This window comes from Taurulus bubalis, assembly GCF_910589615.1.
Source record: "Taurulus bubalis genome assembly, chromosome: 2".
Classification (NCBI taxonomy): Eukaryota; Metazoa; Chordata; class Actinopteri; order Perciformes; family Cottidae; genus Taurulus; species Taurulus bubalis.
In genome coordinates, this window is record NC_136590.1 from 22,144,701 (window position 1) to 22,166,589 (window position 21,889).

The 21,889-nt window shown below is 40.2% G+C and overlaps 1 protein-coding gene across 1 annotated transcript in view; it reads right to left on the minus strand.

Moving 5' to 3' along the window:
- Positions 1 to 1,585: 1,585 nt before the first annotated feature.
- clip2 (CAP-GLY domain containing linker protein 2) overlaps positions 1,586 to 21,889 on the minus strand; it is a gene marked incomplete at its 5' end in the record, with an annotated part of 42,751 nt that continues 22,447 nt past the window's right edge. Inside the window, 14 exons of the mRNA XM_079234865.1 lie at positions 1,586 to 2,215; positions 2,330 to 2,389; positions 2,836 to 3,024; positions 3,720 to 3,879; positions 7,239 to 7,395; positions 9,349 to 9,432; positions 9,681 to 9,738; positions 9,844 to 10,419; positions 10,616 to 11,002; positions 12,868 to 12,909; positions 14,069 to 14,173; positions 16,078 to 16,138; positions 17,265 to 17,368; positions 17,473 to 17,670. Of these exons, the coding sequence (XP_079090991.1) occupies positions 2,204 to 2,215; positions 2,330 to 2,389; positions 2,836 to 3,024; positions 3,720 to 3,879; positions 7,239 to 7,395; positions 9,349 to 9,432; positions 9,681 to 9,738; positions 9,844 to 10,419; positions 10,616 to 11,002; positions 12,868 to 12,909; positions 14,069 to 14,173; positions 16,078 to 16,138; positions 17,265 to 17,368; positions 17,473 to 17,670 (2,193 nt within the window). The 3' untranslated portion in view covers positions 1,586 to 2,203. The remainder of the gene's footprint in view (positions 2,216 to 2,329; positions 2,390 to 2,835; positions 3,025 to 3,719; positions 3,880 to 7,238; positions 7,396 to 9,348; positions 9,433 to 9,680; positions 9,739 to 9,843; positions 10,420 to 10,615; positions 11,003 to 12,867; positions 12,910 to 14,068; positions 14,174 to 16,077; positions 16,139 to 17,264; positions 17,369 to 17,472; positions 17,671 to 21,889) is intronic.

The following is a 21,889-nucleotide window of genomic DNA, read 5'->3' on the forward strand; positions in this document are numbered from 1 at the left end:
GGTTTGAGAACACAACAATATGTAATAATGCACTTTAATCCTTCTATAAACAGAGAATAACAGAACTCAGAGCTGGCACGAAGTCCACTGAAAAAAAAAAGGACTACTTTCTTTTGAAGGAAAATTGGCCCAATAGCCACCGTACCTGATACCCTAAAAGAGGATTGGTGGTTGAACGCCTGTAGGATCTAAAATGCATTATAATAATCAGTTGTTGGTGATGCACAAAGAACTTGTGGCATCGTTAAAGGTGCAGCGTGTACGTTTCGGCAGATCTGGTGGCAAGGGAACCGACTGAAACTTCCCCTGTGTGCCCACATTGTATGAAGATATAAACTGCTTTAAAAAAATTAAAAAAGGTACGGAAAACATAATGGTTCTTGGTAAAGAAAACACACTTTTTAATAATACACTTCGGCCGATAGATGTTACACACTGTACCTTTAAGAAAAGTTGGGGCCGAGTCCTGTTGTTGTTGGCACAGAAATAATTGGGAAACATAGTTCAAGTCAACAGTTTAGCCACCGCTTCTAAATTGTGTCCCGAGATAGTTCAGCCCATATTAAATTGCAGATAACCTTAGCAACAGTACAGATGCTGTCATAATTAAGTGCACCAAGGGTTAAAGCAATTATTCTACCGAGCTGAAAAAGAACTAGATAAGATTTTCCTGTAATGTTTGCTTTGTCTCATATATCAGCAATAATGCACTCAATGGGTGCCAGAGGAAATAAAACTCGGCTTTGCTTCTCCATCTTTTTGCGTATTTTCTTGAGACTTGGTGTGTGAGAAAAAGTTTTTCAATGTAAACATCACATTGTATGCTACTGTATTAATTCTTAAAAAAACACTACATTATAGTTTACATCTGTAGTTTAGGTGTATAAATGCAAATACAGATTCAAATCTTCTGATTGTAAAATAAAAGTTTTTTTTATGCATGTGTTCTTCATACCACTGACAGTTTTTCTAAAATTAGTCGTACATTTTTTTTATCATAATATATTGAATCATAACCTCTGTATGAGTATTGTGTCACTATGTTGTGTTTAATTGCTTACTTAAAAAGGTCCAGTGTGTATAATTTGGTGCCATCTAGCGGTGAGGTTTCAGATGGCAACCAACAGAAATTTCTCTTCTTCGTATCGTCATAAGCACACGGAAAAAACAAGTATTCATATTTTCAGCCGATTGTGCCAATGGATCGCTCTAAATGTGACACATTGAACCTTTTAAAAAATCATATTAATTCAGGATACTTTCAGAATACGATGACTAGAATTAAAAGGTATTTTTCTGTATACTAGTGAAAAAATAAATACAAAAAGTGTTTGCAACAGAGTCACATGGACGGAGGCAGGAGAAGTGGATAATGTTGACGGTTTAGAAAATTCAGACCAAAAGATTCGCCACCATTGGAATCTTATTGCAAAAATTAATTCAACCCGATTAAGGATGAAATCTTTTTTCCTTTTACAGATACTTTGCAAGGCTTCTGTGTATGTGTTTTATAATCAAAAGACAGATTGTATTGGTCAGAATCACTTTAAAGGGTCTTTTTAATGCTTCCATTAACCCACAATTACTCATCATATTGTACATGAAAGCAGGAGCGTGAACAGACCAATTTCTCTCATCAGGTATGAAGTAAAGTGACAAACGGGCTAAACTCCCTGAATAATAATAGTTGAAGTTTTCCTCGAAGAGTCGCTCTGAGTATCACTGGCCAAGAGGATCATAACAAAGCTGAGGAGCAAAGTAAAAGTAATAAATAAAACAAACGAAGCGGCAGAGACCCAGTTTCTTCAGTTCTTCACATCGCTGTCCATCAGCCGTTTTCTTTCCGATTAAAAATTAAGAATTGTCACAGAGTTCCCGGCAACTTGCGGATCGAAATTTGTCTAACTACGATAAAGCATCAAAAATCTCAGGAGTTGTACCCATAATATCTCTTCATGGCCATGTCCCATTTCCTGTGTATATTCTATAGTACTTTAAGCGGCCTTCGTGATTGGCTAATAGGTGCTTTCTGCAACGACACATAAATTCACTCGAGATAAAGAGATTCGTTATTTTGGTATTAAACTGCAAACTGAAATCTTCCTCAGGCGTCCGACGAAGGATCAGGAGAAAACGTCAGACAAGCTTTTCTTTAAGACGGACTTCTGCGTGCTCCGGTTCAGTCTCATCTCTTCTGCTCATATCAGTGTTGTTCCTGAGAAGCCCCCCAAAAAAACACACACATAAATAAAATGTCTCAGCATTGAAAAGCATGAACAATATCACCACATCCATAATGGTTTAAAAAAAATAAAGACAGAATACCAACATCTCGAGCACTGTCCAACTCCTGATGATGAATTCCATTGGCTGAATTTGCACCGTGAATCTGAAAAACACAGTCACGGATCGTCAGCGTATTGTTTGACTGTCAGAAGTGAAATTACAGGACTATTTTACCACTTATATACTTTATTCACCCCCAAAGGGAGAGATACATAGAATACATTTAAGAAAATGAAATAATAAAAGTACAAAAATGCATGTACAGTAGTATAAGTATGTACAGTGATGCTACATTCATGTCTGTACAGGAAAACACCTTAAGCTTTTGAGGTGTGGGCAGGTGTATATTGTGTGTCTTTATACTAAGCTAATGCTAAGCTAAGCTAACTTGCGGTAGCTTGATGTTTACCATAAAACCCCTCATCCTAGTTTATTCTTATACATCTCCAAGCATCCTCTTTTAATATGGCTACTTCTTCATAAACTGCCTTGCATCAAAAATACATTTTCATGCGTTTCGTCTTTTATTCTTTGAAATTTAAGTTTTACCGGGCTTTTGTCTGGTCGCCTGCCCATGGCCTGGACCAGCTGGTCCACCTGCTGGTTGTGCTCCATGGCGTTCCTCAGGGCGTCCTCCGTGCCGAGCAGCCGCTGGCGGAGGCGGCTCACCTCCGAGTCCAGGACGGAGGGGTCCAGCATGGAGTACCGCCGGTGGTCGGGTGACAAGCGCTCCCGACCCTAAAACATAGAAACGGCAGGAAGACATCAGCCAACGCCTGCTGTTACACCACCAAGCTACAGTATGTGTGAGTAACATCTAAAAAAACAAACAGGTTTTTATACACTTTTCATATTATTATTAAAAAGAGCACATTTTCATATTTAAAACACACTAAACATCCTCTTTAGGATCATCTCAGTTGGCACAGATTATACAGTGAATATTTAAACCACCAATCTCCTTCTAGCTGTCTGTGTAAGCATATACTTACCAGCACTATACTACTTATTATAACTGTGATTAATCCCAATTAATCCCAAAGCTTTAAAAACAACTGAATTAGTCATTAGATGCATTATTGAGGGGCTGAATAATAAAGAATTATGTTTCTAGATACATTTTAAAAGGAAAAGGTTGACTTTAATTTCTTTGACAGTAAGTTTTTAAAAGGAAAACACACATCAAAATCAGTTTGCTTTTCACCCTGCAACAGTTGTCTTTTGAGGCTAAGGAGGAACTTTCTCAATCTTAGAAAATAACCCTGGTGATGTCTCGGCCTGATGATGTCATCAGGGTTTCAAATCGTTTAAAATGATAGGTGTGGAGTTTTCAAAGACATGGGCGCTTGCTTATCAGGCAGGGTAGGTAAAAAAAAAGATGCAAGATCGAGTTGCATCATCGAGCTGATCACCACCAAGTGCTTCCTCCTCACCAGTAGTAGCAGTTTTTCTCGCAGGGTCTGGATGTCGTCCTGAAGTTTCTGCTCCTTCACCTTCCACTCGGCCTTGTGCACTTCCCGGTTCAGGTCTTTCTCCATGTCCCGGGAATAGCGGTGTGACTCCAGGAGTAACACCCTCAGTTCGTTCAGACTCCTGGAAGGACGACACATAATGGAACTCAACAAACGATTGCCTTTGGTATTACCAGACCGTCATTGACCTTGATCTCTAACGAATCCGTAACTCCTTGCCTTTAAAAAAATTTAAAAAAATTATGATTTAACTTGTTTTTTGCATAAATATGATCAAAAGTCAAGAATCTGAGCAAAACATGGCTCCTCGATTGCAATAATAAATCACAATAAACACAAGCATTGACATGTTTAGCATATTCAGTCCCAAAAATGTGTTTTTCGGTTCAGAAATTGAAAAATGACCTACTTTGACCTGAATCCCCCCTGAATCCCCCCCCCGCCCCCCCGCCAGACTCCTCCCTGTGTGCTGAAATTGTTAAAGCATCTTTTTCAAGCTGTGATGTTACTAGTGAAAGGTTATTTTAGTGCAGTGTCCGTTCCGCGCGACCCTATTGCTTGGCGCTTGGTTTTGCTGCTTACTGCTTTGTCAGGGGGGCGTGGCTTTGTTGCGCTTGGCTTTTTTTTTTCTCGGAACGCGAGCCCTTTTGGAGAGGGCCGATTGCTGCAGGGAAGTGAATAAGAGTTTGGTTGTGACGTCAGCATTTCCAGCAGCCAAAGTGAACTGCAGTCAACGGGCTGCGGCCTGTTAAACATGTGACATGTTCAAGTCAAGCAAAACCCTGAAGCTCCACCCCCCTGTTGCTGCACAGAGCACTGTCCACAGACAGTGAAGGACACACAGACAAAGGTTCCTTGCGTTATAGTTACTGATAATGGTTTCTTCCTCTTCCCTCAACGTTTCCTTCAGGACCTCAGGCACGCTGACCATCACTAAACATCGTCACATCACCTAATATATTTTTATTTTCTATTATATTGTTTCGTATTATTGTTTGCTTCTAAAAATCATGTCTTCTACCACATGAGCTTGCTAGTAATTGGCTTCCGTGAATTATCTTCCAAAGATAGAAATGTGTTCAAAGTTGACTGTCCTGAGGCGATGTACTAGTTTGTTTTCCTCTAAAAGGATGTCACAGACTGAAATAGCAGCAGCAGCGCTAATAACACCACCATCCACTAGCACTAGCACTAACTCAAAGGGGCCACGTACAGAATTTTTCAAGCGATGCTATATAATTTTATCGCATACAACATAATTGCTGCAGTGGTGAGGCACAAAGAAAATATTCTGCTGTAGCCAGAAGCACTTATTTTTAGTGCCTCGTTGCATTTAGTAACATCATAACCATCAATAATGTAAGAAGTGCATCATGTAAGAGAGCCAGTAATGTACAATCTGTAGAGTTGTCTGAATGCGTGTGGACTTCCATTGCATGTCTGCAATGATATTGTGACTACTGTCACTTTACACTTGGATGGTTGAATCCTGAGTTTCACAAAATAAAACCAGATTGGTCATGGCTTTGGGAGGCTAGTAAAAAAAAAGTGTGGCAAAAATAATTAAACTCAATCTGTAAGAGGCAGGTCTGAGTTTATTTCCATAAACTCAAGAGGAAAAGGCCAGCTGGGCTATTCAGTGTGCCATAAAAAGATCCAGCGTGCCCCAATACATAGTGTGTCAAATGAAAATACCAGGATGTTCTCATGTGTCTTGTTGCATTCTGCAGTATGAAGCCAGCGTTTGCTTTTCTGGCTGTTCTGACCCACAATCCTTTTGGGCTGCAGATATACGAGCAAGAGGGTCAAAGGTGCAACGCTGTGATGAAGGAATGTGTCCCAACTGAACGCATACGACATGCAACAGCTTTTGCACATGTTTTGTGAGCGCAGCTGCAGTATGAACTAAAAGTAAAAAATAAAAAGTGTGCGATTTGGAGCTATATGCGACATATTTTATGGATATCATTTAATATTATATTCAATGCATAACAACAATAGTACATAACTCAGTAACTGCACAAATAGTGAATGCAATAACTGCAGGAAGTTTGTGTCAACTTACTCTTTTTGATTCATTTTGAGATACTTCCTGTCAGAGGAGTTTTCCTGACATTTTTAGGATCTAATTCTCTCTCTGTAAATTTGTTAATTTTTTTAAATGTTATAATCATATATACTAAATATGTGTAATAATGTAAACAAACAAAGACAAAGACATTTATTTAATGCTAAAACTCGCACAAGTAAACACCTTTTATCAAAAAGCCTTTAGTATTTTTTTATTCTCAGTGACTTCAAGAATAATAAATTCAAGTTATACAAAAATAATGTATCTTTTCTAACACGGACACAATTTTTTTGTATTCATATTTATATTTCTCAGTTATCAGAATTACATTTCTTGACTTTTTTTTAAGTTATAATTGATCAGATCATTAAGGCTTACATTACACACCACAGCGTATTTAAGATGTGTTTCCTCAGTACTTATTTTAGTATAATACAACGGGGCTATTGAGATCTGCTAAACCCCTTCAGGTGATATTAAAAAGTCATCAGACATGTAAATGTATGCAGAATATTCAACGAGGTTCTGGCTGTTAAGCGACTGAGCTCATTGAATCTTGCTGAATACGTTCATGGAGTTAATCACTTTGGATTTCTCTTTGTAATACCTTTTATTATGCATTTCTTTTTTACTGTGTACAGAACTCATTTCCATGATGTTTTTAAGTTTGACATTTGTATTTAATTATTTTATTTTTCAACAATAAAATAAAAAACTTCAATTTCTGCTGAGCTTTAACTTTACTTTGGAAACCTTATTGTCCACAAAGTGGAAAACCATCTTAGGTTTCTCCACAATAACATGAATTACAAATAAATAAAATTAGTAAAGAAATGTACTAATTGTATTACACCATGAAACCTCCACAGTGTATTACTGACATTAAGACTGACATTTCTTTTGAATTACAAGTTTTCTGAAATATGATGTTATGAATATGCTAAAATATACTAATTATGCATTTATCTTATTAAATATGTGTTAAATTGCACAGATTTCCAGAACATATATATATATATATATATATATATATATATATATATATATATATAGTGTCACATTTATATAAGCTAAAATCTGAATTCATCGGTGTACACTGAAAATAATATATGTGATATAATGATAATTGTGCTTTAAATGGTCAAATTTGACACGTTGACCAATCACTGCTATCGACCCAAAAGCCTTTGCGATATGTTTGCTTTTAATAGAAGGAAGACCAATGTTCCAAATGGAACATTACAAAATGAAATAATAATATTGTTAAGTCAACGACATGTGCAATCAAATCATTACATCGCCCGTGGGCTCCGAGTATCTGTCCATTATCAAATTGATCATTTTGTCACTCCATTTTCCCAGTGAGTGCAGAGGCAGATTGTGAAATCAATAAAGCCGTGGCTGCATACCTCTCTTTCTTCAGCAGATCCTGGCTGATATTGACTAGTTGCCCAGAGGCATCATGGGACTTCTTGGTCACGGACTCCAGCTCGGACTCCACGCGCATCTTCTCCCGGGCCAGCGCTTCGGCTTTCTTTTCCCCCGAGCGAACTTTGTTCTCCAGTGCTGGTGGAAGAGAATTAAGAAGTTCCACTTCATTCAGTATTTAATATGATTATTGCCACATAACATATAATAATGTAGAATGCTGATTTCTGTATTTGTTTAAGTGTTTGTATGTCTGTTAAACAACTTTAACTCATCTTATGAAGCATTAATAACTGTTATATAAACAGCTGATAAACTTTTAATATACATACTTGATATTTAATATACAATGACATATGAAACAGTTGTCATTGTATATTAAATATCAAGTATGTATATTCAAAGTTTTTATATCTCTGAATGGCTTATTATTATTATTATTATTATTATTATTATTTTATTCATTCATGAAGTATTGATTTGTTCATAATAAAAAACGAGCAAACTTAACAACCCTCCATTAGTTTTGAACACATTTATATATTTAACCTAGCTGTGAATGATGTGTACACATGAATAAACACACATAATAATATATAAGGTACGATATGTTACCAATAACTGTTAATGCACCAGTTGGAATAGACAAATATATTAAAGTATGTTGCAGAGTTTGACACCAGAATATTCTTTTCACGCTTTACATAGGAATCATTCACCCACTGATGAGAGGAGCTACCATGCAAGGTGCCACATCAGGACTATCTAACATTCATACACTGTAGGCGCAGCTACGGGAGCAATTTAGGATTAAGTGTCTTGCTCAAGGACACATTGACATGGGCTAGCGGAGACGGGGATCGAACCGCCGAGCCTCTGATTGGAGGACTACCCTGCTCACCACTGCGCCATGGTCGCACCAAACGTTGACTTACATATCACACTTCCTTAATTAGATGTATGACTGACACTATTTTAAGCACAGAGGAACCTTCCACCTTCAGCAGATGAATGTATTCAGAAAAGCGCTATATAAAATCAAAGTATTATTATTAAAGAAGTACGACTGTATTTTGGAGATTTGGGGGGAACGGTGGTTAGTCCTGTTAGTTCGGGATAAATAATAATGAAACTATCCTTCCCTGTGTGTCTCATACAGTGTTTTTTTATTATTCACTATCTTTTTTCTCATATGAGTTAATCTGATTATCCGAGCTACACAACATGTGTTTGGGCTACTTTTGATGTGAAGGAACTTGAGTTTCTTTTCCAAAAGAAAAAATTTTCAGCGATGATCAAAGAAGGGTTAGCATGGCTGGTTGTGAAAAAAAGAAAGTGAAGCCCGCAGTTGCCGCACAGAGTGAGCAAGAATGACACTAATGAAGGTTGATTATGTAAATATGACGCAGATAATACGTTTATTCATTGAGAAATATGTCAGATCTTTTCTAAAAACAAAAACTCTAATTGGCTGGTGAGGAAATGCGTTCGCCAATAGCAAACTGATCGAAACCAAACAATTACTGGCTGTACGAAAGTGGTTGTCACTGTTTTTATAATCCCTTTCACCACCTATGTGTGTGTGTGTGTGTGTGTGTGTGCGTGTTAGCAACATAAATTGTGTCACGCTCCATACATCCAGACGAGTTATCAAGCTTTAAACATTGAATAAAAACTGTTACGAGCATCAAAATGTCTCGTCGTTGCTTGTTCGGTGACCAGAATCAACTCAAGTTCTGCAGAATTCAGACAGGATCCGGGTTTCAGAGCAACGGGTGTTTCAGTTTAACGAGCGGCCGTGTTAACTGGTGACTTTCCGCCGAATGCGTCCGTGGTTGCTCGTGGTAACTTAACGGTCGGCGTGGATAATAAAACACAGATGAGTCTGCATTTGTAATTGATTGAAGGCTTTTTTACGAGGAGCTCCCACATGTTCCCTTGGTGTTTCTTAACAACTGCCGTCAGGACGAGCAACAATGGACGCTGGGAGTCACCAGATAATACGGCCACGACGTAAACCAAAACACAAGAGGCGTATAACAGAGTCAAACCTCCGAGTCTCTGTCAAGGAACATGTGAAAGGACATTTACCTCCCGTCTGGCTCTTGAGGGCTTCAACCTGGGAAGTGAGGGTGCAGACCTCTTTCTCTCTTTTCAGCAACTTCTCCATTGTTTCTGGAGAAAACAACAAAAGGAAAACTCACTGTTCAAATGCACTGATGCAGGTTTAACGTTGCTTATCATCTCCTCGTGTAAAAGTAGAGCATCGTAAAGTCTCAACGACACCATGATAGTTGGTGGACAGATTGTCTTTTGGGCCAAGGCACTGGGATGTTTGTGGTGATTTCCGCCATTAAAACATTAACATTATGTTTGAAATATTTATTTTCATGATACTTTAGTGAAAATAAACATGTTGATACCTTCGATGTTCTGTTTCAGCTTCATCTTCTCCTCTGAAATGTCATTATCCTCTATCATCTGAAAAAGGACAACAAAGTTGAGAGAGTTCAAATCAAAGCAATGACAGCATATAGATATTTGGGTCTGGATTTTCTGATTGGCTACTTCTCCTCGGCCACGCACATTTGCATCGTGGGATGTGTAGCGGTCCGCCTGGATGGCCTGGAGCTGGTTTGCCGTCACCCTCAGCTTGTCCTCCAGCCTCTGGATCTCCTCTTGGCTCTCCGCCTGGGCCTTCTGCAGAGCCTGATAGTCGGCCATCTTCTTCTCCGCCAGCTCCAGCCGCTCCCTCAGCTGCTCCGTGCTTTTGTCCTGCTCCGCCCGAAGCTTCTCCATCTCCCCCAGCCTCTGCTCCGTCTTCTGCAGCTTCTCGGCCGCCTCCTCCAGGGACCGCTTCTCGCTGTTGACCTGCGCCTCGGCCCTCCACACCTGGTTGCCCTCGGCCAGCTGCTCCTTGGCCTCCTGCAGGCGAGTGCAGAAGTCTTCCCGCTCCTTGGTCAGGATGGCGGCTTCGATCTTGTGTTTGGCCTTGAGGTTCTCCACCTCCAGCTGGTGCTCCGTCTTCAGGCTCTCCAGCGAGGCCCTCAGCTCCTGGGCGTCCTGCTCCGAGCCCACTGGAGCAGGACGATCGCCACTCAACGAGGCCTTCAGTTCCCCCAGGGATCGCTGGTGGTCCACCGTTAAAGTGTCGAATTTAACCTGCAGATGGAAGTGGGAATAACCTATATCATTTGTTGAGTTATTTCTCTATGCGTGTGAGACGTTTCATAGAGGCTACATTGGAAAAGAGCTTTTTGGTTAGATCGTTTAAAAAAAAGAAACGAGCATATTCTTGCTAGTTTCCCAACTGTCCTCTGAGTGGTTTGTATTATGTTAAACTGTTTTATGAGAATACCTTCCAGGTGTCCATCATCTCCACGTTCTCTTTGGTGGCCTGCTGGACCTTCTGCTTCATCTCACTGACCTCCTGGCTTCTTTTCTCCAGCTGCGCCTTCAGCGAGTCGATCTCCTGCTGGCTGGCTGCAAGCGCCGCCTTGTGCTTCTCCTTGAGCTCGCTGCTCTCCTTGTGGTGCTCGCGGCCCGCCGACACCAGCTGCGCGCGCAGGACCAGGGTCTCCGGCTGGGCGTCGGACCCCAGGGCGCCGGCTCCATCGTCACTGGCCCCCTGCGAGCTTGTGTCGGACCCCCTGAGTTTGGCCTGGAGGTTCTCCATCTCGGCTCTCCGGAGGCCGAGCTCCTCCTCCAGCTGCATGATACGACTCTGCTCCTCAACTGTGGTTTGCTGGCGGGAAAAGGGAAACACGACATCCGTCACTGTGGCAGGAACGATTTTACGAATGACATTATTAACGCAACAGGTGGGAGAACCTGCAGCTTAACTACGTAATTCCAGAGAAAAGGCGAAAACTGACTTTTAGGAGCAGAAATCAGGCCTCAGGAAAAGGGAACTCAGAGGGAAACCCCTGAAGATCTTTGCAAGAGCTGGAGACGGCCAAGTGCATTCCAGTGAATATATACAGGAGAAAGAGACATTGAGCACATGGACAGTGACAAACTGGATCATTTTGGCTCCCTGCTGGACTCCTAATATGCAAAATGACACAGACTATTTTTTTCCCTAGTGGTCAGTATTTATGCAGACCTTACTTACATTCTGTGTTTTACATCCTCATGTTGGAATTAGTTACAAAACACCACACGTGGTGAGACACGTTGTTTTTCATGCATCAATGATGAGATTTTGTTGTGGCCTATTGTGGCTGCAAATAACCTGTTTTGCACTAAATATCTTTTCAGGATAATAACAATAACGTTCAACCTGTGCAAAACAAAATGAGCGCAGATGTGTGAGCCATCACGTTGTATCAGTATTAGTGGCTGCAGTGAGCTGCTTTCCTCTACAAATATTTTTATAACAGGGTTGTAGATTTGATCCGTCCGCTCTCAATTCATGCTCAATGTTGAGCTTAAATCTATATTCCGTTTTGAGAGATGCAACAGCAGAAAAGTCGATCTCACGAAGATCTTATGGAGGACTTTTAGCAAAACGCCAAGAATCGGTGAGTCGCAAGCGTTTGTTAACGGTGTAACGTAAACAAAGTACAGGCATTGTAATACATGTAATACCTCCACACCCCACTAGAGGGTCGTTTGAGAACCACTGCTTTAACACATCTTCTTTCAGACTAATATCAATATTTATTTTACTACTTTTTCTCTTTGCGTCTGCAGATTTCTCCTAAATTCACCAAATGTTACCATTCGATAATGCCTCACTTATTTAGGACATTTAAACATGTAATTTCAGAAAACTTGTCAAGTCAATGTGTCATGTTGACATCTAAATCTGCTATTGGAATTTGTGGATACTTTTTTATCCATTTGTTTAGAATTGATTTTCATTATATTCTATGTTTTGATCTTTTCGTCGTAGTTTGTTGCTCCTATTTGTATTATTATTATTAATAAGTCCTCTGAATTAGTCATTTAATATCTTTCTGTTGCTCACTAGTGTCCCCTTCATTTCTCTCAGGTCAAAACTGTAGTTGCTTATGATTTTAGAGCAGTGCCATCAACATACTGGCACCACTTTGGGTTTGCACACAGATGCACACAGATGTCAAAACAAACCATTATCCTCATTTTTATGATGCTGCTGTCCTTGTATTTAAAGCTGCTGTCATTCATTGCATCATTTTCATCCAGAGACATTAAGGGTCAACGTGCCAAGGGGGTCAACGTGTCACTGTCCAAATATTTGTGCAGCTCACTGTATGTGCAAAGAAGTGGAAGATGAGAGGAGAGCACAGCCATTCTCTGATCATCTAGAAGCAGCCAAGCAAATATGTAAAAAACACTCCACACAGTGACTCTGCAAACAAACATCCTGCGCACACTTCAAATAAAGGATTAAGGAGGAGGACCTGCTGCACAGTACACAGATGTGGTCTACCAGACCTCAGAGTTATAGTTGAATCAGATCACGGCACAGACACACAGGAGGGGAGAAGGATAAAGAGAGTCTATGCAAGATGGACGTCCTTGACAGCGTCTGAAGTCGACGTTGAAGTTGAAGATAGCTTGAAGATAGCTCGGCAGCGGATCAAAGCCAAAAAAACAAGATAAAATCTTTGGTTTTCTCTTCACCTTGGTTCTCTTACCCAACCTTGAGGACACTGCGTCATGAGAGCATCCTCCCTGTTGGCATCAAAAATAGTAGTAATAATAATAATAATAATCCAGCGTTTTCAAAGTGTTTTGTTGTCTTTGGAAATCGGGAAAGGACAAAGTCGTTGGGTTTGATTTGTGGTTCCGCATCTTTGTCATCGTGACGTGCAGCGCTGCATGTCAAAGTGATGGAAAGGACTGGGGGTCAAAGGGCGATACCGCCGGGATTCGTCTTGAAAACTTTCAAATCGGCGATGAATCCCGCTAACTATTTACCAAATGTTTATCATGTGGTACTAACAGCGTAACTGCTCAGACCATGAGCAGGGAGCTCGGGGAGATTCATCCACTAAAATGGAAGGACGTATACAAATGCAGCTGGCAGCTGATTCAAAAGTCCGACCTTTATAGAAATAAATAAATAAAAATAAGAAGATATATCACAATTTAAAAGAAGATTAGCAGCAGAATACAGGTGAAGCAGCTGACGGATGTATGAGGGGGAAGCACTGGGTCGACAGCAAAGAGCATTATGACTCATGACATGATGACGGAATGGAGGATGAAGCCAGTCTCAATATTTGTTTATGAGATTTTGCACAATATTCACTTTTCAGGTCAGACATCTGGACTGGCTACCAAGGACCTCCACCAAGGACGGTGATATTGTCGGTTGTTTGTCGTCTGTATTCCAGTAAAACTAGTGGCCTGATTTTTTTTTCTTGAAACATGAGCCAGAGAAGAACATATTCAATTTTGGAGTGGATCCGAATCACGCTTTGTTTTTTACTAATGGAAACGTCCTTGGCGGAGGTCCGCTCGCTCAGAGTTCCCTTCTGGTTTCCATATTATGTAGTAAAATAACCAAAACACTTCACACACCAACATATTTGTGACATGTATTTCAAAAGATAAGGCTGGAAATAATATCATATTTTTTCTTATTTAAACAAATCCCAATATAAAAAAGGCAATGAATTGATCCAAAGCCTTGGATTAAAAATAACTGGAAAGCTCTTTTAAAGTGAGATTACGGGGGCCGTTATATGTGTATTGATCTCAAATGATCATTCACATATCTCTGGTTTGATTTGAAATAAATGTGCACACTTTACATTACTATCAACATGGAAGCAAACAGGTGCACACGGGCAACAGGCAGAGGGCCGGTGCGCTTTACCCTCCTCTTCTCTAAGTCTTTCTGGAGCGCCTCTGCTCTCGACTTTTCGAGGAGCAGGTTCTGCTCGAGCTGACGAATGTGGGCGCGTTCCGATTTCCTCTGAGTCTACAGAGAGAGACAAAGAGAAATACAGGGAGGAACAAGAGACTGACAGAAAAGGAGAAGAAGAAGAAGAAGAAGAAGAAGAAGAAGAAGAAGAAGAAGAAGAAGAAGAAGAAGAAGAAGAAGAAGAAGAAGAAGAAGAAGAAAACAAAAAAAGAAGAGCCATACAGATCCGAGGGGAATGATAGAGATCAGAACAACGGTCAGCGTATGATCAGAGGGCAGAGTTGATCATGTGACCAGGAGGGATTTAGGCTCTGAGGTGAAGTTCATTTTAATTTATTTTAATTTTTTTTAAAAGGGAGGGACAACTCTGCTGGAGACATTTCAGTCTGTACTGTTCAGGTAATCAGAGCCTCAAGAGCCCTGCACAAATTAAATATACCGTGTACTCATATTCAAGGTATTATGGGAAACATATTGTTTTAATGATGTGCTGATTATTTACATAGTTTACTTTTTATTAAATCTCTGTTGATTAGCACTGCTCTGCACATTTGGGGATGGTTATGACTGAAAGATAAGGTTGGTGATTTTTTTTTTATTCTCATTAAATCCCATTAAAAAGAAAAAAACCTATAAATACGTCTACTCACACGCATTTCCTGTGTATCCAAAGCCTGATATCTCCTCTTCCTCTGTGCAATAGAACTCCATTCAAATTAAATTCAGCTGAAAATACTCATGCTTTTTGTTTTTAAATTGAAAGTATACATTTGTGACGCCACCCATTTGTTTTGAGGACGACGCTTTTGAAGCCTCAAGGTTGGCATCTTTGCTTTTGGGATGTCACCATTTTGTCATTTTTGCAACCAGAAAGTGACACAATATGGTGGAGCGAAGTACAATGTTACAATTAACTTTCATGAAGTAAAAACCCACTGTGAAAGGGCTAAAGTTGTGTCAATCACCTTGTATACCCGCCCTAAAGCATCCCCTGCTTTATGGTCTGTTTGACTATAAATTACCATAATTTACTAAATGAACATCATGCTGTATTGAAAAAGATTTGAAACTATGTTTACTGAGGGAATAATTAAGTAAATGGATATTTTTGATGATGAGTTCCACAGACAAAGTAGGGAAGTCTGGGAAATGTTTTTTTTGTCTTCTCATGTGACTTACAAAACTGAAATAATAATAAAAAATAAAAAAAAAATCACCAGCCTAACAGTTCAGCCTACTGTGTTTGATACACTTCGTTGTGTAAAAGTGACTTTTAGAACGTTACACTCAATTACAAAAGAGGGCCACAGCAGTTGTCGTATTGAAGCTTTTTGTCTAAAAGCACCTGGAATATTCTGCCACTATACTAGAGACTGTGCCATCATAAATTGGTTTCTTGGTCTATATATTAGACGGCTAAATGCAGGGAGAGCCAAAAGCAAATTGAAAAGAGAACAAATTGAATTTACCTTCCACTGTGGTTCTCTGTCGAGGGGCATACAGGAGCGAGGACAGGTGGCGTACTGCCTCTAATGGATTTCACACTTTTCTGCATGGCTTAAAATTGAGGTGTAAGTCTTCATTGAAGTCAACCGGCTTTTAAATCCTCCCCCGACTTTTTCCCCTAAATTATACTGCAGCTGAAAGCCATGGCGCTGTATTTGCATGAAATACCCGTATTGCTGGGGCGAACAGGCAGAAGCTGCCAATCAAATGTTGAGCGGGGTTCACATCATCCTCTCATTAAAGCTATTTTAAATGTTTGCATGCTGTCAATAGAAAATGTTGAGGTTTTGTGCATCCAAAAGACGTTACAGTCTTCTCTGCATGTATAAACTACTTATAAATATTTATTTTGCCCTATCAGGGTCCATGATATTAAAGGATACTCTGGATTGCATGTGCAGGTACATTTATTCTAATATTTATACAGTTTATTGGTTGATTATGCGGATAAATACCTCTAGGTCTCCTTTGGTGATGGATTCCTCCTCTACTCTGAACTGGAGGTCCTCCACTTTCCTGAAAAAAATAAGTGTGTGTGAGATGTGGTACAGAAGATGAAAACATCAAATCAAATGCCGATTAAATGGTTTACTTCTTTATAGATCTGGCGTCTAAAAACAACAAACAATGGCTTGACTTGAAGAATGAGGTTTGACCGACAGATGAATTTATAGTTGACTCGTCGGCTTTCAAAGGGAAGCCCGACCAAAAATGTTTAACTATTCCTTTGAGATACATTCTAGAAAAACTACAGTGATGATAACAAAATAAAACATTGTGACAATACATAACCAAGTTTGAAACATACGATGCAGGAACAAGAATAGGAATTCCCTTAGGAATAAAATGTAATACATAAATAGGTTCTCGGTAGAACCCCTTGGGTGAGTTCTAGATGAAGCCCTTACAATATAAAGTTGTTCTCTGCGTGTGATCTAGATGAAACCCTTGGAATACAAAAGGGTTCTCGGTAGAACGCCCTGGTGGGTTCTAGATGAAACATTTGGCATATAAGAGGGTAATCGATAGAACCCACTGGGTGGGTTCTAGATGAAACATTTGGCATATAAGAGGGTAATTGATAGAACCCTCTGGGTGGTTTCTAGATGAAACCCTTGGCGTATATAAGGGTTCTCAGTAGAACCCATTAGATGGGTTCTTGTTAGCACCATTAGAAGGTGGAAAGGTGCTAGATACAACTCCTCAAGAGTATTCTAGGTGGAACTAAAACACCATAAAAGGGTTCTATGTATGTAGAATCTCACAGAGGCTTCTAGGGGGTTCCCCTTTCACAGATGGTTCGAGGTAGAACTCTTTATGTTGGTTCGAGGCAGAACCCTCTGAAAGGGCTCCAGGTGGAACCTTTATAAAAAGGTTCTCCTAGTGAACAATAAGGGTTATACTATGTTGACAAGCCAAATAACCCTAAATGGTTCTAGCTAGCGCCTACATTTCTGAGATTTACTTTCCCCCCATGTAACAACATGAACAGTGGTTCTCCAAAGACCTTTAAGAATGACATTGAGGAAGAAGCTAAAATCTAATTTGAAACAAGAAGACCATTTTATTTATAATGATTTGAGAATCTATTTTTGTAAAAGACACTTCCAATGATTTAGATTTAGGTTCCAGCTTCGATTACCTTTTCTCTTCTTCGAGCTGATTGGCCAGTTCCATTTTGTCTTTCTGTGTGCTGGCCAGCATGACTTTGACTTGCTGGAGGCTGCTCTCGTTCTCCGTTATATACTGTGGGTAGTAAGAAGATATTTAATGTTCCACAAGTTATTAAGTCATTTGGTTTGTGCTGAACACAGCAACAGAAATGTGATCGATAATATCTTGTTTCGTACCTGCACGTGCTGCACCTTGAGGACGCCCAGGTCCTTCTCCACTTCACAGATGTGGCTGGTGGCCTTGGCCATCTCGGCTCGCTCCATGTCCCGCTCGGCCAGCAGCTGTTCGATGTGCTGCTGCTTCTCCTTCAGGGCCTCTTGCAGCGCTGTAGTGCCCGAGATCTTTCTGGCGTAGCGGGACGACGTCTCGGTCAGCTGAGATGAGGAAGAACATAACACTTTAGAAGGGTTGAGGAAGGGATTCAAATGTAAATAATGCAAGGGAACAAAGTTATTCTACGGTAGAACCACCCTGGGTGGGTTCTAGATGAAACCCCTGGAATATAAACAGTTTCTCAGTAGAAGGCGATGGGTTCTAGATGAAAACTTTAGAATATAAAAGGGTTCTCAGAAGAACACCCCGGGCGAGTTCTAGATGAAACCCTTGGAATATAAAAGGGTTTTCAGTTGAACATCCTGGGTGGGTTCTAAAAGAAACCCTTGGAATATAAAAGGGTTTTCAGTAGAATGCCCTGGGCGAGTTCTAGATGAAACCCCTGGAATATAAACGGGTTCTCTGTAAAAAAAAAAAAACCTGGTGGTTTCTAGATGAAACCCTTGGAATATAAACAGGTTCTAAGTAGAATGCCCTGGGCGAGTTCTAGATGAAACCCCTGGAATATAAACAGGTTCTCTGTAAAAAAAAAAACATAGTGGTTTCAAGATGAAACCCTTGGAACATAAACGGGTTCTCGATAAAAAACCCATGGTAGTTTCTAGATGAAACCCTTGGAATATAAACGGGTTCCCGGTAGAACGCTCTGGGTTGGTTCTAGATGAAACCTTTGGAATATAAAAAGGGTTCTCAGTAGAACGCCCTTGACGAGTTCTAGATAAACCCCCTGGAATATGAACGGGTTCTCGGTAGAACGCCCTGGGCGGGTTCTAGATGAAGCCCCTGGAATATAAACGGGTTCTCGGTAAAAAACCCATGGTAGTTTCTAGAGGAAACCCTTGGAATATAAACGGGTTCTCGGTAGAACGCCCTCGTGGGTTCTAGTTGAAACTCTTGGAATATAAAAGGGTTCTGAGTAGAACGACATCAACCTCTATTTTATTTAATGATCACAGGAAAACATCTCTTCACACAACAGGCTTCTCAGCAATATTCAATGATTTTGAGAAAACATATTTTCCCTGTTAAAGGGTTTTTACTATCTTTATTGGGGGAGTTTTTCCTGATCCGATGTGAGGTCCCGGGACAGGGATGTCATGTGTACAGATTGTAAAGCCCTCCGAGGCAAACTTGTATTTGTGATGTTGGGCCATATAAAATAAACTGAATTGAATCGAATATTCAAAACCAGTTTCATGAACAGAATCTTGATCGTGGTGTAACTATTTTCTTCAGCTGACATAATGACTGCTTTCATGTAATAACAGATTAATTATTTCATGAGCACGAAGAGGCAAAGCTTGTTATCTCTTAGAAAACAAGACTTGTTGTGGATAGATGAATAAAAAGTCAAAAGATACAAGAGATTAAAAAAAATACCAGCTTTCTGTTTGAGTAGCTTTCCCATGACAAGAGATCTTGGATAAACATTATGTTTTATCTTCAAGGCTGCAAATAATTACTATTCATCAGCCTTTAAACGCCATTGGTCATCCACTCAGGGAATATTTGAAGGCTTGGGAAAAAAAAAAAGAAGTAAAAATTGCAACATTTCCTTTGAACCACTAGAGAGTGCTCTTTGAGTGGATTCCTGGGTCACCTGGGAGAGCTAGGCCCTGTTTCTCGTACCTGGCTAAACAAAGTCAAGCAAATGTCCTAAACTCCATCTTAAATTAGCGAGATGATTGACATCAGGCTATCTGGGTTTCTTCACGCCTGATCTGCGCTGAAACGGTCTCGTTAATTCTAGCCAGACGTCAGTCATCTGGATAAATGCGCGCGCCCGCTCCTCTTCAGAAGGGATAATAATGGAGCACTGACACCACGATGTTCTAACAGTACAGTGGCAAATAAACTCAAAGGAACCTCTTTTTATTCCTCTGCTGAGAAGCAGGAGATGATCATGAAGGCATATGAGGAAGTAAATACCGTAGTCATTCACAGCAAACGCGTTGCGAATATTCCAACGTTTTTGCAACGTTGTTGCCGTGAACGTAACTTTAACAGCGACCCCGCTGCGAGACATAAGCGTCGCAAATATATCAGACAAGTTAAATGCGTCAGTGTTGGGAAAATGTATCGGCAAATTTGAAGTGCTTCATTACCCAAATCAATCAGATTATATTTACGAATAAATATATACTTATGAGGATATATGTACTGTATGCACGTATGAATCATGTACTATATGTATATACATGTATGTGTAGATTACTATATAACTAGGAGTTTGAATATGTGTATGGGTGGATCAGTATGTATGTATTATTCATAATCAGAAATTCAATCAATTGAAGCAGTGAAAATAAATTGTGTGTGATTCTCTGTATTCGTATCACGATCACCTTAATCATGTTCTACAATAATAATATGTATGGTGTACTAATAACACTGTCATATAATTATGAGTGCTTTCAACACATCCATAAGTTTCTTAAGAGCTAAATAAACTTAAGAACAGCGCGGCATGCAGCGGCTGATAGTCTATGTCTGAGACGGGCGATCAGCTGCGCTTGCGGTGATCAATGTCCGCGGCACGAGAAGCTCTCGTAAATAAATTATTTCTTGCCGGCAAAATCTATATCGCCGCGTACAGGAAGTCATGATAATGTAAAGGATGGATCCTGGGATCTGAAAGAACTCTCTCCCTATAAAACTAATATTGCTCCTTCATCAATGAGGAAGTGAGCTGCCTTTTTTGTCCGGTGGGAGTGGCCAGCTTATCCAGTGAATTTCAGTAAGCAGGTTTACATTTTTGGCTGTGTTGCTATTGTGATTTATCTAGCTTCGAAAAACCGAGAAAGCCTGACCTACGTCATCTTATCCTGACAATTAGCCCGCTAACTCAGTAAGCCAGGTACGAGAAACAGGGCCCAGGTCAAGTCAGAGGCCTTTATTTAATAACATAATAATAATACTAATAATAGGACTAATAGAAATAATCCAGATTTATCTTTGTCTGCAGCATTTATAACATGTACAATTAGATGAAACAGCAATAATGGCTACATTGTTCCTGCATGTTACTAAAGCATTTTGTACATTGATATATTATATACATTTTGTATACAGCGGGTAAAATAAGTATTGACACGTCACCATTTTTCTCAGTAAATATATTTTAAGTTACGTGTAATAACATGACACAGGGCCAAAGTATTAAACATGCTGACGTATTGAATACTTGGCACAAAAGCCTTTGTTGGTTCAAGATGTATGTAGAAACTAGTCTCATGCATTGCTCAGGTGGGATTTTGGCCCATTCTTCCACACAAACAGTCTTCAAATATAAGCTAAGTAGCTGACACTATTGGGTGTGTCTGGATTGTGTGCTGCAGTAATTCCAGACAGACGTGGACGTAAAATTAATATAAGCGCTGGTGGAATTACTCCACTTGGATTATTGCATTTTGACATTCACTTTACCATCGTAGCAAGCGCGGTATACTGGTGTTATACCTGCGCTGACCTAGGCCTGTAAGATCTACATTTATTAAAGGCGCCAGGCGCCAGCATTTCCACCTATTATCATCGTAGAATTTGTTTATCAGCTTTGAGTTGGAAGAGACTGTCCGACGACGTCAATCTAAGCAGTCAGTCAAATGAGAAATGGTTGTTTAAAGTTGCAGAGTCACATGGTAAGTATTGCCCTGATTCAGCAGTGTATGACCAAATGGCATAAGAAGACCAAAGGAGAGTGGCCTCTCATCGGGAGCGCTGATATAACAGCCACGCGCTCGGTGGAGAAATATCTCGACGACAAAGGCCTGAAGGAAAAGCCTTTGCAGAAGCTTGACAAGTATTGACGTGGTTTAAAGAGCACGCCACAAGCTAAGCAAGGCACAGAAACAATTGCAACAGGACCAAATGTGGTCAACTGCATGATAAACTTGTTGAGGTGGAGCTGCAATTGGAGATCTTGCTAAAACAACTAAAAGGCAGAGACGAAATTCCCCGAAAACTCCATACAGGCCCGCTCATGTATCCAGACTTGATGAAATATGAGCAGCCGGGATGGGAGCCGGAAGCCCCTCCTTCTCTCATGTACCAGTCACACACGCAGGGAGTGCTCCATGCCTCTATCTGGTGGAGAGAAAGAGGTACTACAACAATGCTCAGCTCAAGCAGCAGTAAAGCAGACACCTGAGGACTCCACGTCTCCACTTGGTGGACAACCAGAAGAATTACAACAACAACCTGCTTTCGCACCACAGACTGCAACCGCCCCTGCTGAACGTCACAAACATCATAAAATTGCAC